This window comes from Budorcas taxicolor, chromosome 11, assembly GCF_023091745.1.
Source record: "Budorcas taxicolor isolate Tak-1 chromosome 11, Takin1.1, whole genome shotgun sequence".
NCBI lineage: Eukaryota > Metazoa > Chordata > Mammalia > Artiodactyla > Bovidae > Budorcas > Budorcas taxicolor.
The window spans coordinates 32,811,430-32,833,230 of NC_068920.1; the positions used below are offsets into that span (position 1 = coordinate 32,811,430).

The window sequence follows — 21,801 nt, forward strand, 5'->3', positions numbered from 1 at the left end:
GTGGTCAAAATGCCAGCTCCCCTACAAACTAGTTACCTAATTGTGGACAAATTATTGAACCTCTCTGAACCACCTGACAACCACAGGTACCTCACACTCTGGGAAGGACTGACTCAGCCATTCAGTGAGTGGAGTGGCAGCCTCTTCAGGGCCATCTAACCAGAGGGTGTGGAGAAGAGGTGACATAGCAAGGCAAGGACCGCCCCCTGGTGGCCACAGAGCATGGGGCAGCCTGAGGCCCCACTACACGGCTCTTTACAGCTGGGCCTTAATTGTAGCTTTCGCTCTGTTCCATACCTTGCCTTGTCCTGTCAATAACCCATCCTCACACCTAAAGGGTGAATGTGGAGCGAACAGTCTCTTCCACTCAACTGTGAGAATCCCATGGTTTGGGAAAGAAGGGAAGTTCACCCCAGCGGAGTCGGGGTGAGGGGCTGGAATGGGCCACTGGCCTGAAGATAAAACTCCATAATTCACAGACTCGATCACATGGCACTACTCCATGTCTCAGGGCAATGAGGCTTAGAAGTCAAGGCAACGTAAATGGGAATCATGGTTCCACTACTTACACATCTGTAAAATAGGAGTAGCTTTTGTCGGTTTCCAGACCCCACTGTAGCGGAGGGTCAGTGTATGTTATGCTAGCTTTTATCTCCCTCCCAGTCCTGGGAGAGAATGACCAGTGGTACAGTTGGGCCTGAACTCAAAGGTTTTTTGCTCTTTCCACCTCTTTTTGCTACCTAAGATTTCCAATACCCCAAAATGTTGTGGATTCTGAAGACAGGACTTGGCTTGTTTTAAAGACCATCTAGAATAAATCCTGATGTATGTGTGGATTCAAGGACCCTTTTCAATAACTCTGAGAGCCTCTAAAGAACTTTAACCTGTGCTAATTAGATAAACAAACTCAAGGATGGAATTTTTCTTTCTTTAATAATTTTACTTCTGGCTGTGCTGGGTCTTCGTTGCTTTCTGCAGGCTTTCTCTGGTTGCAGCAAGCAGTGGTTACACTATGTTGCAGTGTGCAGGCTTCTCATTGCGGTGGCTTTTCTTGTTTCAGAGCACAGGTTCTAGGAGCATGGGCTTCAGTAGTTGTGGCTCGTGGGCCCTAGAGTTCGCGGCTCAGTAGTTGTGGGGCATGGGCTTAGTTGCTCATAGCATGTGGGATCTTCCCAGACCAAGGATCGCACCTGTGTCTCCTCCATTGCAAAGCAGATTCTTATCCACTAAGGGAGTCTTTGAAAGCAATTTTTCAAAAGAAACTTTTACCAGCTACTCGAGAAGAAAGGTAAGAAGTATGAATAAAAAAAGTTGTGAAATGGATGTATACACATCTCTTGTTTGATAAATCTGAGAGTGCTCTGCCTTGAGGGTGGTCAGGGCCAATAAACTCCCAACTTAGAACAGGAAAAGAGGTGAAAAACCAGAAGAGCTTCTGGAATCATAGCACAAGTGACCCCATCTCACCTAGTGTTTCCTCCTCTAAGTGTTGGCAAGGGTGAGATATGGGTAACTTCTCCAGTCAGTCAGTTCAGTTCAGTTCAGTCGCTCAGTTGTGTCTGACTCTTTGCAACCCCATGGACTGCAGCATGCCAGGCCTCCCTGTCCATCACCAACTCCCAAGATTTACTCAAAATCATGTCCATTGAGTCGGTGATTCTATCTAACCACCTCATTCTCTGTCGTCCCCTTCTCCTCCTGCCTTCAATCTTTCCTAGCATCAGGGTCTTTTCAAATGAGTCAGTTGTTCACATCAAGTGGCCAAAGTATTGGAGTTTCAGCTTCAACATCAGTCCTTCTAATTAATATTCAAGACTGATTTCCTTTAGGATGGACTGGTTGAATCTCCTTGCAGTCCAAGGGACTCTCAAGAGTCTTCTCCAACACCATAGTTCAAAAGCATCAATTCTTTAGCACTCAGCTTGCTTTATAGTCCAACTCTCACATCCATACATGACCACTGGAAAAACCATAGCCTTGACTAGACGGACCTTTGTTGGCAAAGTAATGTCTCTGCTTTTTAATATGCTGTCTAGGTTGGTCATAACTTTTCTTCCAAGGAGTAAGCAATTTTAATTTCATGGCTGTAATCACCATCTGCAGTGATTTTAGAGCCCAAAATAATAAAGTCTGCCACTGTATCCACTGTTTCCCCATCTATTTCCCATGAAGTGATGGGACCGATGCCATATCTTAGTTTTCTGAATGCTGAGCTTTAAGCCAACTTTTTCACTCTCTTCTTTCACTTTCATCAAGAGGCTCTTTAGTTCTTCTTCACTTTCTGCCATAAGTGTGGTATCATCTGCATGTCGGAGGTTATTGATATTTCTCCCGGCAATCTTGATTCCAGCTTGTGCTTCTTCTAGCCCAGCGTTTCTCATGCTGTACTCTGCATATAAGTTAAATAAGCAATCTACAGCCTTAACGTACTCCTTTTCCTATTTGGAACCAGTCTGTTGTTCCATGCTGTTTCAACTTCTCCAGTCAAGTCCTTATAAATATTTTTTTACTGATTAATGGCTCCCAGGTTATACTCTCAGTCTCTGACCATGACTTCTCAGAGGTTCACCCCACCTTTGGCCTTTTTTTAAAAAAAAATATTTACTTGGCTGTACCAGGTCTTAGTTGTGGCATCTTTCAGTGTGGCTCATAGGATCTTTAGTTGAGGTGTGTGGGATCTAGTTCCATGACCAGGGATCCTACCTGAGCCCCTGCATTGGGAGTACAGAGTCTTAGCCACTGGACCACCAGGGAAGTCTCTTGCCTCTCCTTCTCGCTGTCATGGTCCAACTCCCTCACATTCACCAAGAGCAGGCCCCTGGCTCTCCAGCTTTCTATTTCAACCTCTGCCATCTCTCTAGAAGACTTAATGTCCATGTATATGATATTTTTATATACAGATATAAATATATACAGTAAAGTTCAGTTCAGTCGCTCAGTCTTCTCCTACTCTCTGCAACCCCACGTACTGCAGCACACCAGGCTTCCCTGTCCACCACCAACTCCTCAGTTCAGTTCAGTTCAGTCGCTCAGTTGTGTCCGACTCTTTGCGACCCCATGAATCGCAGCACGCCAGGCCTCCCTGTCTATCATCAACTCCCAGAGTCCACCAACTCCTACAGCTTGTTTTTTCACCTCTTTTCCTGTTCTAAGTTGGGAGTTTATTGGCCCTGACCATCCTCAAGACAGACCACTGTCAGATTTATCAGACCAGAGATATCTGTACATCCATTCCACAACTTTTTTATTCCTACTTCTTGCCTTTCTTCTTGAGTAGCTGGTAAAGGGTTTCTTTTGAAAAAATTCCATCCAAGGACTTCTCTGGTGGATAAGAATCTGCTTTGCAATGGAGAAGACATGGGTGCGATCCCTGGTCTGGGAAGATCCCACATGCTGTGGAGCAACTAAGCCCATGCACGACAACCACTGAGCCCCAAACTCCACCACCCGTGAGCCACAAATACAGTAAAGTACAAAGATCTTAAGTGTAGAGATAGATGACCTCTGGCAAAGACACGCGCCCATATAAAGAGCACTGCAATTGATATACAGATCATTTCCATCACCCCAGAAAATTCTCCTATGCCCCTCTTTTGTCAATTCTTTTCCTCTCCCAGAAGCAACTACCGATTTATACTCCTATAGACTAGTTTAGTCTGTTCTTTAAAAAAAAAAAAAAAAACACAATATTTGCGGATTAGGCTGCGTCAAGTCTTCGCCGTGTCATGCCGGATCTTTCTGCGGCAGCACACAGACTCTCTAGCTGTGGTGCACCCGCTCAGTAGTTGCTGATCGAGGGCTCCAGAGCACATGGGCTACAGTAGTTGCAGCACACGGGCTTAGGTGCTCCGAGGCATGTGGGGTCTTAGTTCCCTGACCAGGGATCGATCTGGAGTCCCCTGCATTGCGAGGCAAATTCTTAACCGCTGGGCTACCAGGGGAGTCCCAGTTTAACCTGTTCTTGAACTTCATACAAATGGAACCATATAGTGTACACTCGTGTATCCGGATTCTTCCATTCTGCATAATGCCTGTGAGATTCATCTGTTTTGATCCAGGTACACCAGTAGTTTGTTCCTTTTTGTTGCTGAGTGGTATTTCATTTCTGGATGTATCACAGCTTGCTTATCCATTCACTTGATGATGTATTTGGTTATTTCTATCTGTTGGATATTATGCATACATCTCCTGTGAACATTCTTGCACATAACTTGCCAATTATTTTTCAATACACCAATTTCACAGGTGCTTTGCCTTGTCTACTCCAGCTATCACCTTGACTCTATGTGACCTATACCTCGGATCTTTTCTCCATCTTACCTCTTCTTTCTCAAGGACACAAAAGCAACCAGACCTGAGTCCCTCCCAGCTCCTGAACCCGCCACACGTGCTTTCACACCATTCTCTTTTTGGTAGACTTTTGGGTTGTTTCTCCTACTTTCATTCAACTAACTGAGCATCTACCATGGGCTTACCCAGGCAATTCTCTCAAGATGCTTCCCTGGTGGCTCAGATGGTAAAGAATCTGCCTGCAATTTGCGAGACCAGGGTTTGATCCCTGGTTTAGGAAAATCCCTTGGAAAAAGGAATGGCACAGCCACAGTTTTAACTAATGCTATTCTCAACCTGTATCTCCATCTCAGTCTGCAACCTTTGCCTCAGGCCTTTTTCTGAAATCTGAGTCCAGAATATCCAACTGCCCTCTAGGCTTCTCCCCCAGAATGTTCCACAGGCATTTCAAAATCATCAGTGTCCACCCAAACTGGGTCAGCCTTCTACATTCCCCACCTCAGTGAATGGAAACACAACCTACCCAGACATTCAAAGCAAAATCCTGGGACTTGTCCTATGCTGCCTTCTCCTTTCGTTACTCCATCCAACCAACACCCAAGTGCTAACCACTCTGCCTCTGGGATATCTAAGGGTCTTTCTCTGTCTCTTGGTTCTCACATCTAGCTAAGGCCCTCACCATCTCAAGATGAAACTAGGACATTGCTTCTCTGATGGTCAGTGGGTTTCTTCTCAATATCCATTCCACGCCTCCCTCTCTGAGTATCAAGGCTCATCCATCTATTCAACTATGCCTTTACTAAGTGCCTTCCATGTGCTAGGCACCCTATCTTTATCCTCCCCGATCTTGCTCTCACCTCTATCCTTGTCTCTCATACGTCTCTGTCCACAAGTCTTTTTTGTCTCACCATCTTTATTAATATCACTAGTGCCTTCCTTATCTCTCTACCTACACGCTGCATCTCCTTCTGCTTTCCCGTCTTTCTCCACACTGTCCCTCTCCATCAGAACACCTCTTTCCCCTACTCCATCTCTCACCCTCTTTCTCCCTGATTTCCCTTTGAGCGGGAGAATGAGTTAAGGATGGCAAAGTGCTCACCTTTCCTTCTGGGGCTGATCACCCCGCCCCTACCACCCCCACTGAGAAGCGTTTCCTAACTCTGCCACTTAGCTGGCTGGGACCACTTCTGGGTGCCCGAAGACTCTTGTGCAAGGCTTCTTTTTTTTTTTTTTAATGAATATTAGAGGAAGGCTTTAACTTACATCTGTCAGAAACTGATAAATAAGCACATAATTACTAAAGACATGAAAGAGTGAAAACAGACAATTAACAAGCTTGATCGAATGGGACTACATAGAATATTAGAATAATTAGAAAATATCCATTATTTTCAGGTACACAGATAGATGTTAAAAAAAAGAATCAAAATCATTTAAAACACAATTCCTGACCAACATCCACGACAACATAAAATAATAACAAAGAATATTTATCATGGGCTTGGAAAATTTACAACTGCATTTCTGGGACTTCCCTGGTGGTCCAGGGGTTAAGACTTCACCTTCCAGTGCAGGGGGTGTGGGACCAGTCTCTGGCCAGGGAGCTAAGACCCCACGTGCCTCGTGGCCAAAAACCCAATAAAGCAGAAGTAATACTGTAACAAATTCAATAAAGATTTTAAAAAAGAAGGCAAATTTTCTTTTTAAAAATGCATTTTTATTATATTTATAAGCTTTAAAAACATACTTCCAAATAATTGAAATGTTAAAAGAAAATATAATGGAATTTAAAATATTTTGAATGGGAGTTTACTGGTGGTCCAATGGTTGGAATCCAGTGCTTTCATTGCCAGGGTCTGGATCATCCAGGAACTAAAATCACACAAGCCACAAGGCATGGCCAAAAAAAAAAAGAAATTATTTTCAATTGAATGGCTGAAAACACTGCCTATCTAAACTGCTGTGAGATGTAGCTAAAACAATTCATGGAAAAAAGTAAATGTGAAACTTAGGAAAGAAAGTTTGAAAATCAATGAACTGAACAGATATTTCAAGAAATTAGAAAAAGTACACAGAATAACGACGCAAAATTTAGGATGGAAATAATAAAGAAATTAATGAACTAGAAAACAAACAAACAATAGAGCAGAAAAATACATATTTACAGAGACTACTTATACTAAAAAATCTCCCATCAAATTGGTAAAGCATGAAGAGAAAAGGCATTCACATATACACAGAAAAGTAATTTATAGGGAATGCAATATCTGATACATTAGATATTTATATTACAAATTTTGATAAGACAAAATAACTTTCTAGAAAAATATATAACCAAAACTGACTCAAAAAAAATTAGAAGCCTGATATACCTAAGACCATTAAAGAAGTTGAATCAGACATTCAAAATTTAACCACCAAAAAGATCACCAAGCCCAGATAGCTATAAAATCATCAAAACAGAGGTCACTCCAATCATAAAAATTATCCTGAAAGTGAAAGTTGCTCAGTCATGTCCGACTCTTTGAGACCCAATGGACTATATACAGTCCATGGAATTCTCCAGGCCAGAATACTGGAGTGGGTAGCCTTTCCCTTCTCCAGGTGATCTTTCCAACTCAGGGATTGAACACAGGTCTCCCACATTGCAGGCGGATGCTTTACCAGCTTTATTAATATTTTTTTCTTGCATCTATGTTCATGAAGGAAATTGTTTAATAATTTTTCTTTCTCAAAAGCCTTGCCTAGCTTTTGGAGCAAGGTTATATTAATCTTGTGAAGTAAGTTGAGAAACTTTTTCTGTTTTCTGACCACCACAAAACTTTTTCTGTTTTCCGATGCTTTTGAACTGTGGTGTTAGAGAAGACTCTTGAGAGTCCCTTGGACTGCAAGGAGATCCAACCAGTCCATCCTAGGGGAGATTGGTCCTGGGTGTTTATTGGAAGGACTGATGCTGAAGCTGAAACTCTAATACTTTGGCCACCTCATGCGAAGAGTTGACTCATTGGAAAAGACCCTGATGCTGGGAGGGATTGGGGGCAGGGGGAGAAGGGGACAACAGAGGATAAGATGGCTGGATGGCATCACCGACTCGATGGACATGAGTTTGAGTGGACTCCGGGAGTTGGTGATGGACAGGGATGCCTGGTGTGCTGTGATTCATGGAGTCGCAAAGAGTCGGACACGACTGAGTGAATGAACTGAACTGAACTGAGTGGTCAGAAAACAGACCTAAAAAACCTAAAACCAGAATTTACTAAATAATATAAAACTTAACCAGGAATTCCTTGGTGGCCTGGTGGTTAAGACTTCTTGCTTCCACTGCAAGGGGCATGGGGACAATTAGAGCATTTTACAAAAGCTGTTCATGATAAACAACGACTTAGATTTTTAAAATAGAGAATATTTCATAACAGTTATTTATGATTGAAAAAATTAGGACTGTATATAAAATGCTTCCTTCTCTCATTAAATTTAGTGTATATTTCTGAAATGACTGGTTTTTTTTTCCCTTCTACACCTCTCCTCCTGTTCCTGTTAATACCCCCATGTTACCCATCATCTTTTCTGGGCATACTTGCATTTCTGACATGTGTCCTTCCTTCACGGCTAGAAGTTGACATTAAGTTTTGTTGTTTTTCAATTCATGATGAATTTTGGGTAACAATTTCCACCTGCTTTTAGCAATACATTTCTGGTGTGTTGTCATCTTTTGGAAAATTGCGTTCCTCTTCTTTACCTTTTTTTTTTTTCCCCATAGTTAATTGAACAGAAGCTTTGGTCATTTCTTTTTGTTACTCATCCAAATAAGCCAGAGGGCTTCCCTAGTGGTCTAGTGGTTAAGAATCTGCCTGCCAATGCAAGGGACACGGTTCCTGTTCCAGAAAGGTTCCACATGTGGAAGAAACTAAGCCCAGGTACCACAGCTACTGAGATCGCCCTCTACAGTCTGTGCTGTGCTCAACAAGAGAAGCCCTCACACTGCAATAAGGACCCAGTAAGCCAGAAATAAATGTCTTTTAAAAACCAGAAAGAGAAACTTTTAAGTTAAAAAAAAAAAAAGCTAGATTCTTCTAAACTATTAGCAGGAGGGCCTTTGGAGCAGGAGGCAGGATGGCTTTCCAGATTTACAAGTTCAAGGACTCCTTCTCTTTGCCATGTGCTGTGCTGAGTCGCTCAGTCGTGTCCAACTCTTTGCGACCTCATGGACTGTAGCCCGCCAGGCTCCCCTGTTCACGGGGATTCCCCAGGCAAGAATACTGGAGTGGGTTACCATGCCCTCCTCCAAGGGATCTTCCCAACTCCGGGATCGAACCTAGGTCTCCAGCATTGCAGGCAGATTCTTTACATCTGAGCCACCAGGGAAGCCCCTCTTTTGCCATAAGAATGGATTATTTCCTTAAAATTTGGTACCTCTGTATAGCCACAACCTCTGAGAACCTCTCCCAGTTAAGCAAGCATTTACCACCCACCCCCAACCTCAGGCTTCTTTATTTCACAGAAGACGTCACAGGCTGCCATCTCCCAAGTTCACCTAAGGTGATGAACTTAATATTAAAAGGAGAATTTTGCTGCCACTTTCTGAGATCTGCTGCCTCTGGGTCCCTCTGGGTGCTTTAAAACATTCTCTCAGATTTCCCTGGTGGTCCAATGGTGTTGAAGAAGACTCTTGAGAGTCCTTTGGACTGCAAGGAGATCCAACCATACAATCCTAAAGGAAATCAGTCCTGAATATTCATTGGAAGGACTGATGTTGAAGCTGAAACTCCAATACTTTGGCCACCTCATGCGAGGAACTGACTCATTGGAAAAGACTGATGCTGGGAAAGATTGAAGGCAGGAGGAGACGGGGATGACAGAGGATGAGATGGCTGGATGGCATTACCGACTTGATGGACATGAGTTTGAGCATACTCCGGGAGTTGGTGATGGACAGGGAGGCCTGACGTGCTGCAGTCCATGGGGTCGCAAAGAGTCGGACATGACTGAGCGACTGAACTGAACCAGTGGCTACGATTCCACGCTCCCAGTGCAGGGGGCCCAGGTTCAGTCCCTGGTCAGGGAACTAGGTCCCACATGCCACGGTGAAAACTGAAGATCCCGTGTGCCTCAACTAAGCCCCAGCACAGACAAATAAAGAAATATTTTTTAAAAAACAGAAGCATTCTGTCTCCACCTTTACTGGTATTTGAATCTGCTCAGTCAGCACTGCTCTCAGATTTTCTCTCTGGGTGTTAGGCCTTTCCTCCCAGGAAGGAATATTTGCTTTTTTTTTTTTAAGCAGTCACTGGGACCCTCCCTATTCGCCTGGTTTTCTGGAAGGATGCATGGGACTGCCTGCTCAGTGGGGAATTTGGTCACACAGATGCATAAGTTGGAGCTTGGAGGCACTGTATCTCCTAGCTTCACTGAAAATGTAGTATGTGTGTGTATTTCCAATCTCTTTACAGGTGTCAAGAAGAGAAATTTAGAAATAAACTGCTGCCATGTTCCCCTCAAAGCTCCACAAGGAGGCTTTTTAGAAAAGAGAAGTCTTTGGCAGTAGCAACCTTGGTGAGTTGGTTATGGTTCTATGGAGCTGTCCCTTGTCAGCTCAGAATCCTCACTTGTTCTCCAGCCTCAGGGAAAGCCTTTTGTTAACCGATTCCTGTCTGGTGCAAACACCAGGATGCCCTTTTGTTCATTTACAATAAGAAATAAGCCTGTAGAAACCAGAGACCTGTTACTTCCCAGTCCCCACAACTCTCTCTCTCTCTCTTCTCTCTCTCTCTCACACACTCACACACACACACACACACACACATCATTCAGGGTCCCGGCTGGAAATCACATTCTCAAATTTGATTAATTTGAGGAGATAATTTATTTACAAGGGTGTAGTGGGGTTTGTGGAGAAGGCAATGGCACCCCACTCTAGTACTCTTGCCTGGAAAATCCCATGGATGGAGGAGCCTGGTGGGCTGCAGTCCATGGGGTCGCTGAGAGTTGAACATGACTCAGTGACTTCACTTTCACTTTTCACTTTCATGCATCGGAGAAGGAAATGGCCACCCACTCCAGTGTTCTTGCCTGGAGAATCCCAGGGACGGCGGAGCCTAGTGAGCTGCCGTCTATGGGATCGCACACAGTCGGACATGACTGAAGTGACTTAGCAGCAGTGGGGTTTGAGGAGATAGTGTATTTACAAAGGTGTAGTGGGATTTAGGCGCTTCCCTGGTGGCTCAGATGGTAAAGAATCTGCCTGTGATGAGGGGGACCCAGGTTTGATCCCTGAGTAGGGAAGATCCCCTGGAGGAGGGCATGGTAACCCACTCCAGTGTTCTTGCCTGGAGAATCCCCATGGACAGAGGAGCCTGGTGGGCTACAGTCCACGGGGTCACAGAGTCGTCTGCAACGGAGTGACCACGCACAGCACAGCACAGAGGGGTTTAGGGAATCACACGGGATATTGCAACCCCGGCCCAAAGGGATGAGCAGAGAAGAGATTACAGCAGAGGCTCGAACTCATTTTGTGCCACAAATCTCTTTGGCATTCTGGTACATCAAATTAAAAAAGACATAACAAAGTAAAACCATTACACTAAGTTTCAGTTATCAAAATATCAATAAATGTTGGGATAGAATAAACCATGTACTTACTACCACATGATAAGACAAGAGATTTAAAATGCAGGCAAGTTGAAGTTAGATTTTAAGAAAGGTATATCATGGAGAAGGAAATGGCTACCCACTCCAGTATTCTTGCCTGGGAAATCCCATGGAGAGAGAAGCCTGGTGGGCTCCAGTCCATGGGATCAGAAAGAGTAGGATATGACTAAACAACACTATTCTGTGGTGGTATATGTATGTCAGAGGCCTGCAGAGATAAATTACAATTTTATTTGAGAGGTAATTTTTCCAATATCATGTTCCATTAGTAGCAGCATATCCATATGTAGGCTTGTTGCAGAAGAGAATACAAATGAAGATGATTTTTCTTTGGACTTAATTTTTCATTCTTTAGGGAAAAAAATTACCACACTATTGATTTGAAATGTATAGAAAAACAAAATGTCAGTGTGAAGTGAACTCTTGATTAATTACTTATTAGTAAAATATACCCAAATCCTGAAATATTTCCAATATATTTTAATCTGTTTAAATTTTTAATGTATAAAATGTAATTTTTGAGAATTTGGAAAATATTTTTTCATTATAATATATCAGAACATAATGAACCTCGGTCTCCTGCATTGCAGGGAGAATTCTTTAACTTCTGAGCCACCAGGGAAGCCCAAGTGGAAATTTACATTTTACTCAAGAAGAAAGAAGTTAAAACACTAGACCAAGGGATCCTGAGTGTAAATAATATATTTAAATCATGCCTTATGAACAGGCCAGTAGCATTTTATAAAGAACACACTCCCTTGGTCAGCAAGGAGATCAAACCAGCTAATCCTAAAGGAAATCAACCATGAGTGTTCATTGGATGGACTGATGCTGAAGCTGAAACTCCAGTACTTTGGCCACCTGATGTGAAGAGCCGACTCATTGGAAGAGACCCTGGTGCTGGGAAAGACTGAAGGCAGGAGGAGAAGGGGACCATAGAGGATGAAATTGTTGGATGTCATCATCAACTCAATGAACATGAGTTTGAGCAAGCTAGAGGAGATAACAGAGGAAAAGGAATCCTGGTGTGCTGCATTTCATGGGGTCACGAGGAGTCAGACATGACTTACTGACTAAACAGCAACAACATTTTGTGTAATAATGGAATTTCAAATATCTTGATTTTGCTAAGTAATAGTGAACTTTTTACTTTAAAATATTTTATTAAATTATGTTCTCTTAGCAGTATGAATGTCGTCAGTTAACTAAATATGATAACATAAAAGGTCTTAAACATTTCAGTAGCTTTCATTCTATTTACTCTAATATCATCTGAATTTTCATCAAGACCAAATGGCTATTGAATTAAACTCTGTTGATTCTAAATGAACACTTAAAAGTGAGTGATATTTTTTAAAATGTGTATAATAAAGATCAGAATTATATTTTACAGTAGAAAAAAAAAAAAAAAAGAAAGGTATATCACTATAAAAGACACTGTTGCTGGCTTGAGTAAGAACTTCAGGGATTTCCCTGATGGTCCAGTGGCTGAGACTCCGTGTTCCCAATGCAGGGGGTGCAGGTTCGATCCCTGGTCAGGAAACTAGATCCCACATGCTGCAACTAAAAGACTGGGGCAGCCAAATAAATACAATTAATTAATTTAAAAAATAATTTTAAACTGTGAAGTGGTCTTTGACAAGGTGACACATGTAATGCTGGATTTGAGAAGAGGATGTACTTTTTTATCTTTTCCAAATTCACAGACCTCCTGAGACTTATTCCCTGGACTTCTGAAACCTGGAAAAGGACAGAGTCATGTAGAGCAGGTTGCCTGGAGGGGAGCCTTGCTCACAGATGGAAGTGTGAGCCAGCCCGAGGTGGCCTTGTAGGAAAGGAACCAGAGGGATGAATACCCTTCACTTAATGTTCTCCTGCCCCGCTCTTTCCCTGCCAGGCTCCCCATCAGCTGAAACAGCCAGAAGTCAGAGGTGCCCTTGGCATGGTCTGTACAGGTTAGTCTCTTGGGACAGAGAACAGAGTGGGAGAGGGAAAATGGAGGGGGCAAGCAGAAGACATCATGCCACCCCTCCATACACACACACAGACAAGCTTTCTGGCCAGTGTATTTTCTTTGCGGAGGTACCCAGGGGGCCTAATTCTAACAGGGGTTCCCCTGCAGAGTGTAGAACTATATCAAGGCCCCCCTACCCCTTAGCAACAGGGCACCAGGCTCATAAAGGATGCTAACCTCACAGGGTTCTAGAGGGCCATCTCCTGAGCGAGCTCAGCATTCTCTCCCTGACTGCTTGGCTTGGAGACTAACAACCCTGGTCTTGGAGACACTTCCTTTTTTCTGCCTCCAAGACCCACAGCCCCACTGCCCAATGTCACATACTTCAGCCACGGTTATACCTTTAGTGAGTATAGCAAGTCCTGCAGGCTGGGGAGTCCAATAACTTCAGGGCCTGTGGCTCTCAACCTTGAGTGTGTGTCAGAATCATTTGAGGCATTTGTTGAAAAGCTATTGCTGGATGCTACCCCTAGAGTTTCTGATTCGGTAGGTCTGGGATGGATCCATTTCTGACATATGCTGGTGGAAGGATCACTCATTGAGAGCCACTGCTTTAAGGAGACTGCTTGTCTCTGCTGAGATCTAGAGTTTGCAGCCTCACTGTCAGAAAGTTACCCACTTCCCTTATTTCCAGGTTCATGGTAGATTCCTGGCTCCCTGGCAGCTCTGTGCCCAGAGGCCCCGCCTCCCCTTCAGCTCTGACTGCAGACTCTCTGTGGTCTGTGGAGGGTGGGGTGGGGTGGGGTGGGCAGAGGCTCCTGGGTTTGGGTGGGAGGCGTCTTCTTGCATCACTGCTCCTCACAGGCTTTCCCATGTCTGTGTTTATGCTGAGTTTCACTTATTTGCCCATCTTGTTGCTCTTTGCTCTTCACTTTTGTCCCATGGTCAGAGTAGCTGTCACTTTCTCTTTCCCAGGGAGTCCTCCTGAGCATCTCAGCTCTGCCTCACCTTGGTCATCTGCCAAGTCACCTTTAGGGAAAGGCTGCGTGGGGAGGCAATCTCAGTCCAAATAAAAGCCAGATTCTCCCCAACAGCCTACAAGATTCTCCCCAACAGCCTACAAGGCCGTAGGCAATCTGGCCTCATCTCCTGCCTTTTTTTCCCCTCACACACCCAGCTCCAGCTACGCTGGCCTCCTGCTGCTTCACGAATACTCAGACATCCAGACATGTCCTCACTCTAGGACCTTTGCATTTTTTGTTCCCTGGGCTTGAAGTGCTCCTCTCCTGCATATCCACAAGGCTTGGTCCTTCACCTGCTTGAAATCTTTGCTGAAATATCCCTTTCTTAGGGAAGCCTCCCTGAGCACCTTATTTATTTATTTTTAAGTAATATTTATTTATTTCGCCACACCGGATGTTAGTTGTGGCACACAGGATCTTCGATCTTCACTGCGCCCTGAGAACTCTTAGTTGTGGCACGTGGGATCTAGTTCCCTGACCAGGGATCAAACCTGGGCCCCTGGCATTGGGAGCACAGAGCCTTAGCCACTGGACCACCGGGGAAGTCCCCCTGAGCACCCTATTTAAATCTGCAGTCCATGCAGCCCTTCCTATCTCCCTCCCTGCTTTGCTCTTCTCCATAGGCACCTACCATCTTTGATATACTTGTTTTTCTTATCTGTCTTCCTTAATTAGATTGTCCATGAGGACCTCACTGGGCCAAGCAAGGCGCCTGGCATATAGTAAGTACTCAATAAACATTTGTTGAATGAGTGTATGAATTTAAAAACTGGATTTCCCCCACTAGGCACTGAGACCTTCGGGAGGGCAGGTTTGCAGTCTTCCCTGCAGAGGAAGAGATAGCAATAAAGGGAACTCAAGAGGCTAGAGTCCCCTCCAGCATCTCCCCAACCCGTATGGGTCAGGGCAAGGGCAGTGAGAAGTGAAAACTCCCTTCTGCAGAAGGGGAAATAGGTTGGGGTGGGGGTGGGGATCAGAGAAAAGGAAAGGTGTGCCCATCAGTGCTAAGATTGTGGCTGGAGCTCAGCGCAGGGAGTTTAGACAGAAGTGTCTCAGTGAGGGGGATGCACAGTCCTCGTCTCCCCTAAAGCCACTAGCCCAAAGGAGTGTGCCTAGGAGGGCATTTATCAGGGGCTGCTGCCCACGCTGTTGAGTAAGGAGTGGGGAGCTACTCCCACTCTGCCGAACCCACAGTGACCAGCATCCTTCACACCCTTAAGGTTAGCCTCACCTTTGGCTCTTTTATCCACTAACACTGTCTTTTTCAGCACCACTGGCCTCCGAAGAATCCAGTCTTTTTTTGACTGTGCCATGCAGCTTGTGGGATTTTAGCTCCCCGACCAGGGACTGAACCTGGGCCTGAGGCAGTGAGAGGAGTCCTAACTACTGAATCACCAGGGAATTCTCCCACTTAAGAATCTACTTAAATTCTCAAATTTCAGAGATCTGTAGACTTCACTGAAAATTTCAAAGGAGATAAGATGAAGGGATTACATTGCCTATCCTAAAGCAAACAAACTAAGACTCCCTTGTCAGACGCTTGCGTATTTCCAAGTGCCTCTCTGGAGCCACCAGGCCGGAAGTGAAGTATCTCTCCCTTTCCAGACCCTGCACTCATCTTGCCACCCTCCTGGATCTGCCAGCGACTTCAGGTTCTTCTCCGGTCCAGAGTACAGAAAAATTTAGTCTGCCTTCCCTCAGCTTCATATCCAAACCTGTGTGTCCAGACTTGTGAAACCTGGGCCTCAGTCACCTGAAATTCCAGACCTGTTCAGAGATCCTCTCTTCCTGAGAATCAATGCCCCTGGGGTCTTACAGACCTTCCCCCATGGTTTATCAGAACATTTCTTACATGTACACCCTGGGCTCTCCTTTAGAGGAATTAAGAATGTTGTTTTCTCGTCTCCTTTCTAGACCCCACTCCCCCTTCTTCTTGGGCACCACTGTCAGCAGAAGCTGATGAGGAAGTGAGGCCTGGGACTTAGAGGAGGAGGGAATGAGGGGAAAGGGGAAGTTTGGGAGGCAGGCCTCCAGGAAGCTGATGGGAGAGGAGAGCTGGCAGACAGAGAAGGCACCCAGTCTGGGTTGTTTCCTCTAACATCTCAACCAGCACCTGCTGAGCCATGAGCGAAACTAGGGATTTACAGGGTAGGGAAGGTGGAATAGGCAGGATTCTAAAATGGGAAAAAGGAGCTGGACAGTACCGGGCTCGGGGGCTGGGAAGTTGGCCTATGAAAGCAGAACTGTAATGGCTTCAGGCTGAGCTGGGAGTGAGGAGAGGAAGGTGGGGGTGAGGCTATATTAACCTTTGCGCTCCTTCAGGAGGAAAAGCCTTTGGGCTGCTGAAGGCCCAGCAGGAAGAGAGAATCAATGAAATCAACCAGGTAAAAGGAAGGGCCTTGGCCAGGGCGGTGGGTGGGGTGGATGGGGGGAGTGTTGCTGGACCGGGGTGGGGTCCCTACCCAGGTTCTTGCTTTCCCCTTACAGCAATTCCTGGATGATCCCAAATACAGCAGTGATGAGGACCTGCCCTCCAAACTGGAAGCCTTCAAGAGTGAGGGGACAGCTGTAGGGGTGGAGAAGGGGGTGAGGAGGGTAGGATTTCCCCAGGAAGAGAGAGGACAGAAGAAACAAAGTCTATTTAAAAAAAATAATTTTATCTATTAGTATTTATTTTTATGTATTTTGGCTGAGCTGGGTCTTCATTGCTCAACAGGCTTTTCCCCAGTTTCGGGGAGCAGGGGTTACTCTCTAGTTGTGCTGCATGGACTTCTCATTTTGGGGGCAAGAGGGCTTCAGTAGTTGCGGTTCCCTGGGCTCTACAGAACAGTCTCAGTAGTTCTGGCACTTGGGCTTATTTGCTTTGTGGCATATATGGGATCTTCCTGGGCCAGGGATCAGACCCGTGTCTCCTGCATTGGCAGGCCGGTTCGTTACCACTAAGCCACTAGGGAAGCACACAAAGTCTACTTTTGAGGTGGGAAAAAGGAAGGTTGCCTCTGTTGCCGCCCTAGTAACAGCCCCTTTCCCTGGCCTGCCCCTCTCTCAGTACCCTCTCTAGTTCCCTATACCTTAACAGGGCCCCTTAGCTCCCCAACCCGTACTTCCTCTACCTGCCCCATCCCCTCCTCCTCTTCTGCCATCTGCAACCCCTTTCTTAATCCCTGCCCCGCCTCTGCCTGTGACCCTCCAGCCAGTGCTGACCCTCTCTGCTTTCTCCCCTCATCTAGAGAAGTACATGGAGTTTGACCTGAATGAAGATGGAGGTATCGGTGAGAAAAGGGTGATTTGGGGGAAGTGTGCAGATCTAGGAAGAGGGAGGTCTTTCCTACAGTGCTCCATTTCCAGTGGTTTGAGTAGGGGGTGTGTGTGTGTGTGTGTGTGTGTGTGTGTATGCATGTGTGTGTGTTAGTTGCTAAGCTGTGTCTGACTCTTTGCGATCCCATGGACTGTAGCCTGCCAGGCTCTGCTGTCCATGGAATTCTCCAGGCCAGAATACTGGAGTAGGTTGCCGTTTCCTTCTCCACCAGAGTAGGATGGGGAATGGTAATGAGGAGGTGGAGGTAACAGAGAGAGAGAGAAAGGCTTCCCTCTTCTCACCCCCATCTTCTGCGCCTCCAGATATCATGTCCCTGAAGCGAATGATGGAGAAACTTGGGGTCCCCAAGACCCACCTGGAGCTAAAGAAATTAATCATGGAGGTATCCAGTGGCCCTGGGGAGACTTTCAGCTACTCTGACTTTCTCAAGATGATGTTGGGCAAGAGATCTGCCATTCTAAAAATGTGAGAGTCCAGTTCCAGCCTCTCCTACACTTATCTGTTTTCTCTTCCCCCTGCCTCCATCCCCAGGCTCACCTTCTACACATAGCCCAGAGTGCATTTCTCTTCTGTCTTTTGAGAGACCCTTCCCAGGTCCTATTCTTATCCATGATTTTGGTCCCCACAGCCCACAGGACTCTCACTCCTGCCCTTTCTCCTTCTCCTCCCACCCTCACAACCCTCATCCTTTTCTGGACTTTCACAGCACACTAAAACTTACTCTCTTGAGAAGATTGTCCTCTAATCCCTGTGTCTCTTCCCATCTCAACCAGGATCTTGATGTATGAAGAGAAAGCAAGAGAACAGGAGAAGCCAACAGGTCTCCCAGCCAAGAAAGCTATCTCTGAGTTGCCCTGATTTGTGGTGAGGGAGATGTGGTGGGATTGAAGGGGCTTCTAATGACTCCAACACAGAAAAAGAAGACAAAATTGTGAACCAGACCCAGACTAACTTAAATAAATTACCCTGCTTCAGATGAATTCAGCTTGGTCACTGTTTGATTTTTTTCCCCTGGGTTTGGGAAGGGGTGAAGCATCTTCGAGAGAAAGGTAGCAAGGATTTGCCCATATGAGCAGTCTATCACCAATTCTGTAGTATATTTACCACATAGCAGATGACTTTGTCCATCAGGGGGGATGTATAAGATAGCCTGACCTCAAGGAATTTAAGTGGGATGAAAAGACATATATAGACCAAAAAAAAAAAAAAAAAGATCACTCAAGCTCATGATGAAGAGCAAAGATTACTTTGAACCAACATCCTCTATTACTAAAAGCTTTGTAACCTCAGAAAATCCTTCAGCCTCTCTGAGTCTTTCATTTGAAAATGAGAATAAGAGGATCTCCCCTGGAGTGCCTGACATATCATAAGCCCTGAATAATGTTTAAAACTTGAATGGATGGATGGATAGAGGAAAGAACTGGTGTTATTCAGTTAAGGATTCACAACACTATAATGGCTGATAATCTAAGCGAAAATGAGTCTTGAGGTCCTTTCGGAGGCAAGCTACAAAAACTGAGCCTAATAAAAGGAAAAGGGGCTTGTACTAGGAGAGTATTGAGGGCAGATTCCAGGAATACAGGATCCCTGGAATGGCAGATAGGATTAAATAGCCAACTTCAGGGAATGCAAGAAGCCTGAGGGTTCCCAGGCCTTTGGTGAGGTTATTCCTGAACTTTTCCCCCAAAGGGTCCAGTCCAGTTAACTCCAGCAACTCCGAGTTGCTGGCCACTGTTTCAGATTTCCCTACTCCCTGGAAAGCAAAAATCAAATTGGCCCAGCTTGTTTCAGGCAGAGACCAGGCCCGTCAGGTCACATGTATTGGCCCTTTCCAGTGGTAAAGCCAGGTTGGCATCTTAAGAGTGCTACAGTAACTGTATAGGACTTCAGATGAGGAAGAGATCAATGTGGGTTCAATAAAATATCTGCATATAACAAAATTAATAGCTAACCTTAATTGAGTACCTACTATATACTGGGTAGATGCTTTCTGTGTATTAATTCTTCCCAACAACTCTGGTGACACAAAGGACAGAAAGGATCTGGGGCTTATCTTTGTTCATTCAGGATAAACTGGATTATATTCATACAATGTACTCTTATTACATAACAATAAGAATGCACAAACTACCACATGCAACAATGTAGGTTAATTTCAATAATACAATGTTGATAAAAAGCAGACAGAAAAGAACCCTCACTGGACAATTCCATTCGAATAAAGTACAAAGCAAGCAAAACTAATATATATTATTAGAAATCAGGATAATAGCCTTGGAGGAGGACACTGACTAAAAGAGCCCTTGGCAGCTTCTGTGCTAGTTAAGGCTCTGTTTTTGGTTACATGCTCTGCTCAGTTCATGAAAAGTCATGAAAACTTCATATATATATATGGCAACCCATTGCAGTATTCTTGCCTGGAAAATCCCATGGACAGAAGGGCCTGGTAGGCTACGGTCCATGGGGTCGCAAAGAGTTGGACAGGACTGAATTGACTTGGCATGCATGTATGTATATATGTATAATGCACACACACACACACATACTTTGATAAGATTTTAAAAATCATTTATTGAGCATTAACTATGTTCCATCTCCTATTCCAGGCGCCTGGGATATAAAAGTAACAAAACAAAGATCCCTGCCTTTATGAAGTTTATCTTCTACTGCAGTAACTGGTATGGGAGGAGGACAGATAATGAAGAGTAAATATCATTCTAAATTTCTATGCTCTATTTAAAAATGACAGTATTATGAAAAAAAAAAAAGCAAGTTAAAGGGAATCAGGGGTGCCAAGATGGTCAGGGAAGATTGAAATGCTGAAAGGGTAATCAGGAAAGGATTTGGTGAGGAGGTGACCAACACTGAACAAAAACTTCAAGAAAATACAGCAGCGAGCCACGCGGGTTTCTGGGCGAAGAGCCACTTGTGCACAAGGAAAGGAGCAGAGAGGGCCCTAGAGTGAGAAAGGCCTGTGCAGATACAGAGAGTGCTGCTGCTAAGTCACTTCAGTGGTGTCCGACTCTGTGCGATCCCATAGACAGCAGCCCACCAGGCTCCCCCATCCCCGGGATTCTCCACGCAAGAACACTGGAGTGGGTTGCCATTTCCTTCTCTAATGCATGAAAGTGAAAAGTGAAAGTGAAGTCACTCTGTCGTGTCCGACTCTTCACAATCCCATGGACTGCAGCCTACCAGGCTCCTCCGTCCATGGAATTTTCCAGGCAAGAGTACTGGAGTGGGGTGCCATTGCCTTCTCCGATAGAGACAGTGATAAGATAAAGAGAGTAATAAGAAAAAAAAAAACTAAATAGGTGGCTGATCAAATCTGTCAATCCTGAAGGAAATCAGAACTGAATATTCACTGGAAGGACTGATGCTGAAGCTGAAACTCCAATACTTTGGCCACCTGATGCAAAGAACTGACTCACTAGAAAATACCCTGATGCTGGGAAAGATTGAAGGCAGGAGGAGAAGAGGAAGATAAAGGATGAGACGGTTGGGTGGCATCATCAACTTGATGGACATGAGTTTGAGCAAACTTCGGGAGTTGGTGATGAACAGGGAGGCCTGGCATGCTGCAGCCCATGGGGTTGCAAAGAGTCAGACATGACTGAGCAACTGAACTGAACTGAACTGAATAGGGGGCCAACTCATCTAGGGTCTTGTAGGCTGCAGTAAGGACATCAGCTTTTATTCTGAGAGAAATGGAGTGGCATTGCAGGACTCTGAGTAAAGGAATGCTCTGCAACCTCCTTTGAGAACAGGCCCACTCTGACTTCAGTGTAGAGAACACTGTAGGAGCAGAGGTAAGCGCAAGATGACCAGTTAGGAGGCTGTTCCTGTAAACCTGGTGAGAGATAAGGATGGCTCAGATCAAGGCAGAAGCAGTGGAAGTGAAGAGGTGGGATTCTGGATGTTTTCTCAAGCTAGGATTTCCTGTCTGATTGAAAGTGTAGCGTGTCACAACTAAAGGAATTGATGAGGTTTCCAGGGTTTTTGACTTAACTGGAATTTTCATTTTTATAAAACATTTACTTATTTATATTTATTTATTGGGCTGTGCTGGGTCTTAATTGTAGCACACAGGATCTTTGATCTTCGTTGTGACATGCAGGATGTTTAGCTGTGGAATGTGGGATATAGTGCCCCAATTAGGGATCGAACTCAGACCCCCTGCATTAGGAGTATGAAGTGTTAGCCACTGGACCACCAGGGAAGTCCCTGGAATTTTTAACCTGTCATCAGCTGAGATGGTGAAGGGTGTGGACAGAGAAGTTATTGAAAGACTAGAGATAAAACTGAGAAGGAAATGGCACCCCACTCCAGTACTCTTGCCTGGAAAATCCCATGGACGGAGGAGCCTGGTAGGCTGCAATCCATGGGGTCGTGAAGAGTCGATACGACAGAGCGACTTCACTTTCACTTTTCACTTTCATGCATTAGAGAAGGAAATGGCAACCTATTCCAGTGTTCTGGCCTGGAGAATTCCAGGGACAGAGGAGCCTGGTGGGCTGCTGTCTATGGGGTCGCACAGGGTTGGACACGACTGAAGCGGCTTAGCAGCA

At 45.0% G+C, this 21,801-nt stretch overlaps 1 protein-coding gene across 2 annotated transcripts; it reads left to right on the forward strand.

Annotated features, from left to right (window-relative positions):
• The first annotated feature begins 15,963 nt into the window (after positions 1-15,963).
• On the forward strand, positions 15,964-18,205 carry AIF1 (allograft inflammatory factor 1). Of its 2 annotated transcripts, none has more exons than XM_052649336.1 (6): positions 15,964-16,062; positions 16,237-16,298; positions 16,402-16,468; positions 17,145-17,186; positions 17,536-17,698; positions 18,007-18,205. In XM_052649336.1, exons 1-6 carry the CDS (start codon positions 16,038-16,040, stop codon positions 18,089-18,091), a joined length of 444 nt encoding a protein of 147 aa, XP_052505296.1. In that variant the 5' UTR covers positions 15,964-16,037; the 3' UTR covers positions 18,092-18,205. The 2 variants fall into 2 exon arrangements, with proteins under 2 accessions (XP_052505296.1, XP_052505297.1); XM_052649337.1 differs by having other exon boundaries at positions 17,145-17,180.
• Positions 18,206-21,801: the final 3,596 nt, after the last annotated feature.

What these genes read in the sequence shown, in the direction of transcription:
- AIF1 (XM_052649336.1), top strand. Translation starts at nt 16,038, where the DNA reads ATGAGCGAAACTAGGGATTTACAGG. An exon ending in CAAACTGGAAGCCTTCAAGA is followed by an intron (nt 16,469 to 17,144) that starts GTGAGGGGACAG and finishes CCCCTCATCTAG; the next exon opens with AGAAGTACATGGAGTTTGAC. An exon ending in GAATGAAGATGGAGGTATCG is followed by an intron (nt 17,187 to 17,535) that starts GTGAGAAAAGGG and finishes CTGCGCCTCCAG; the next exon opens with ATATCATGTCCCTGAAGCGA.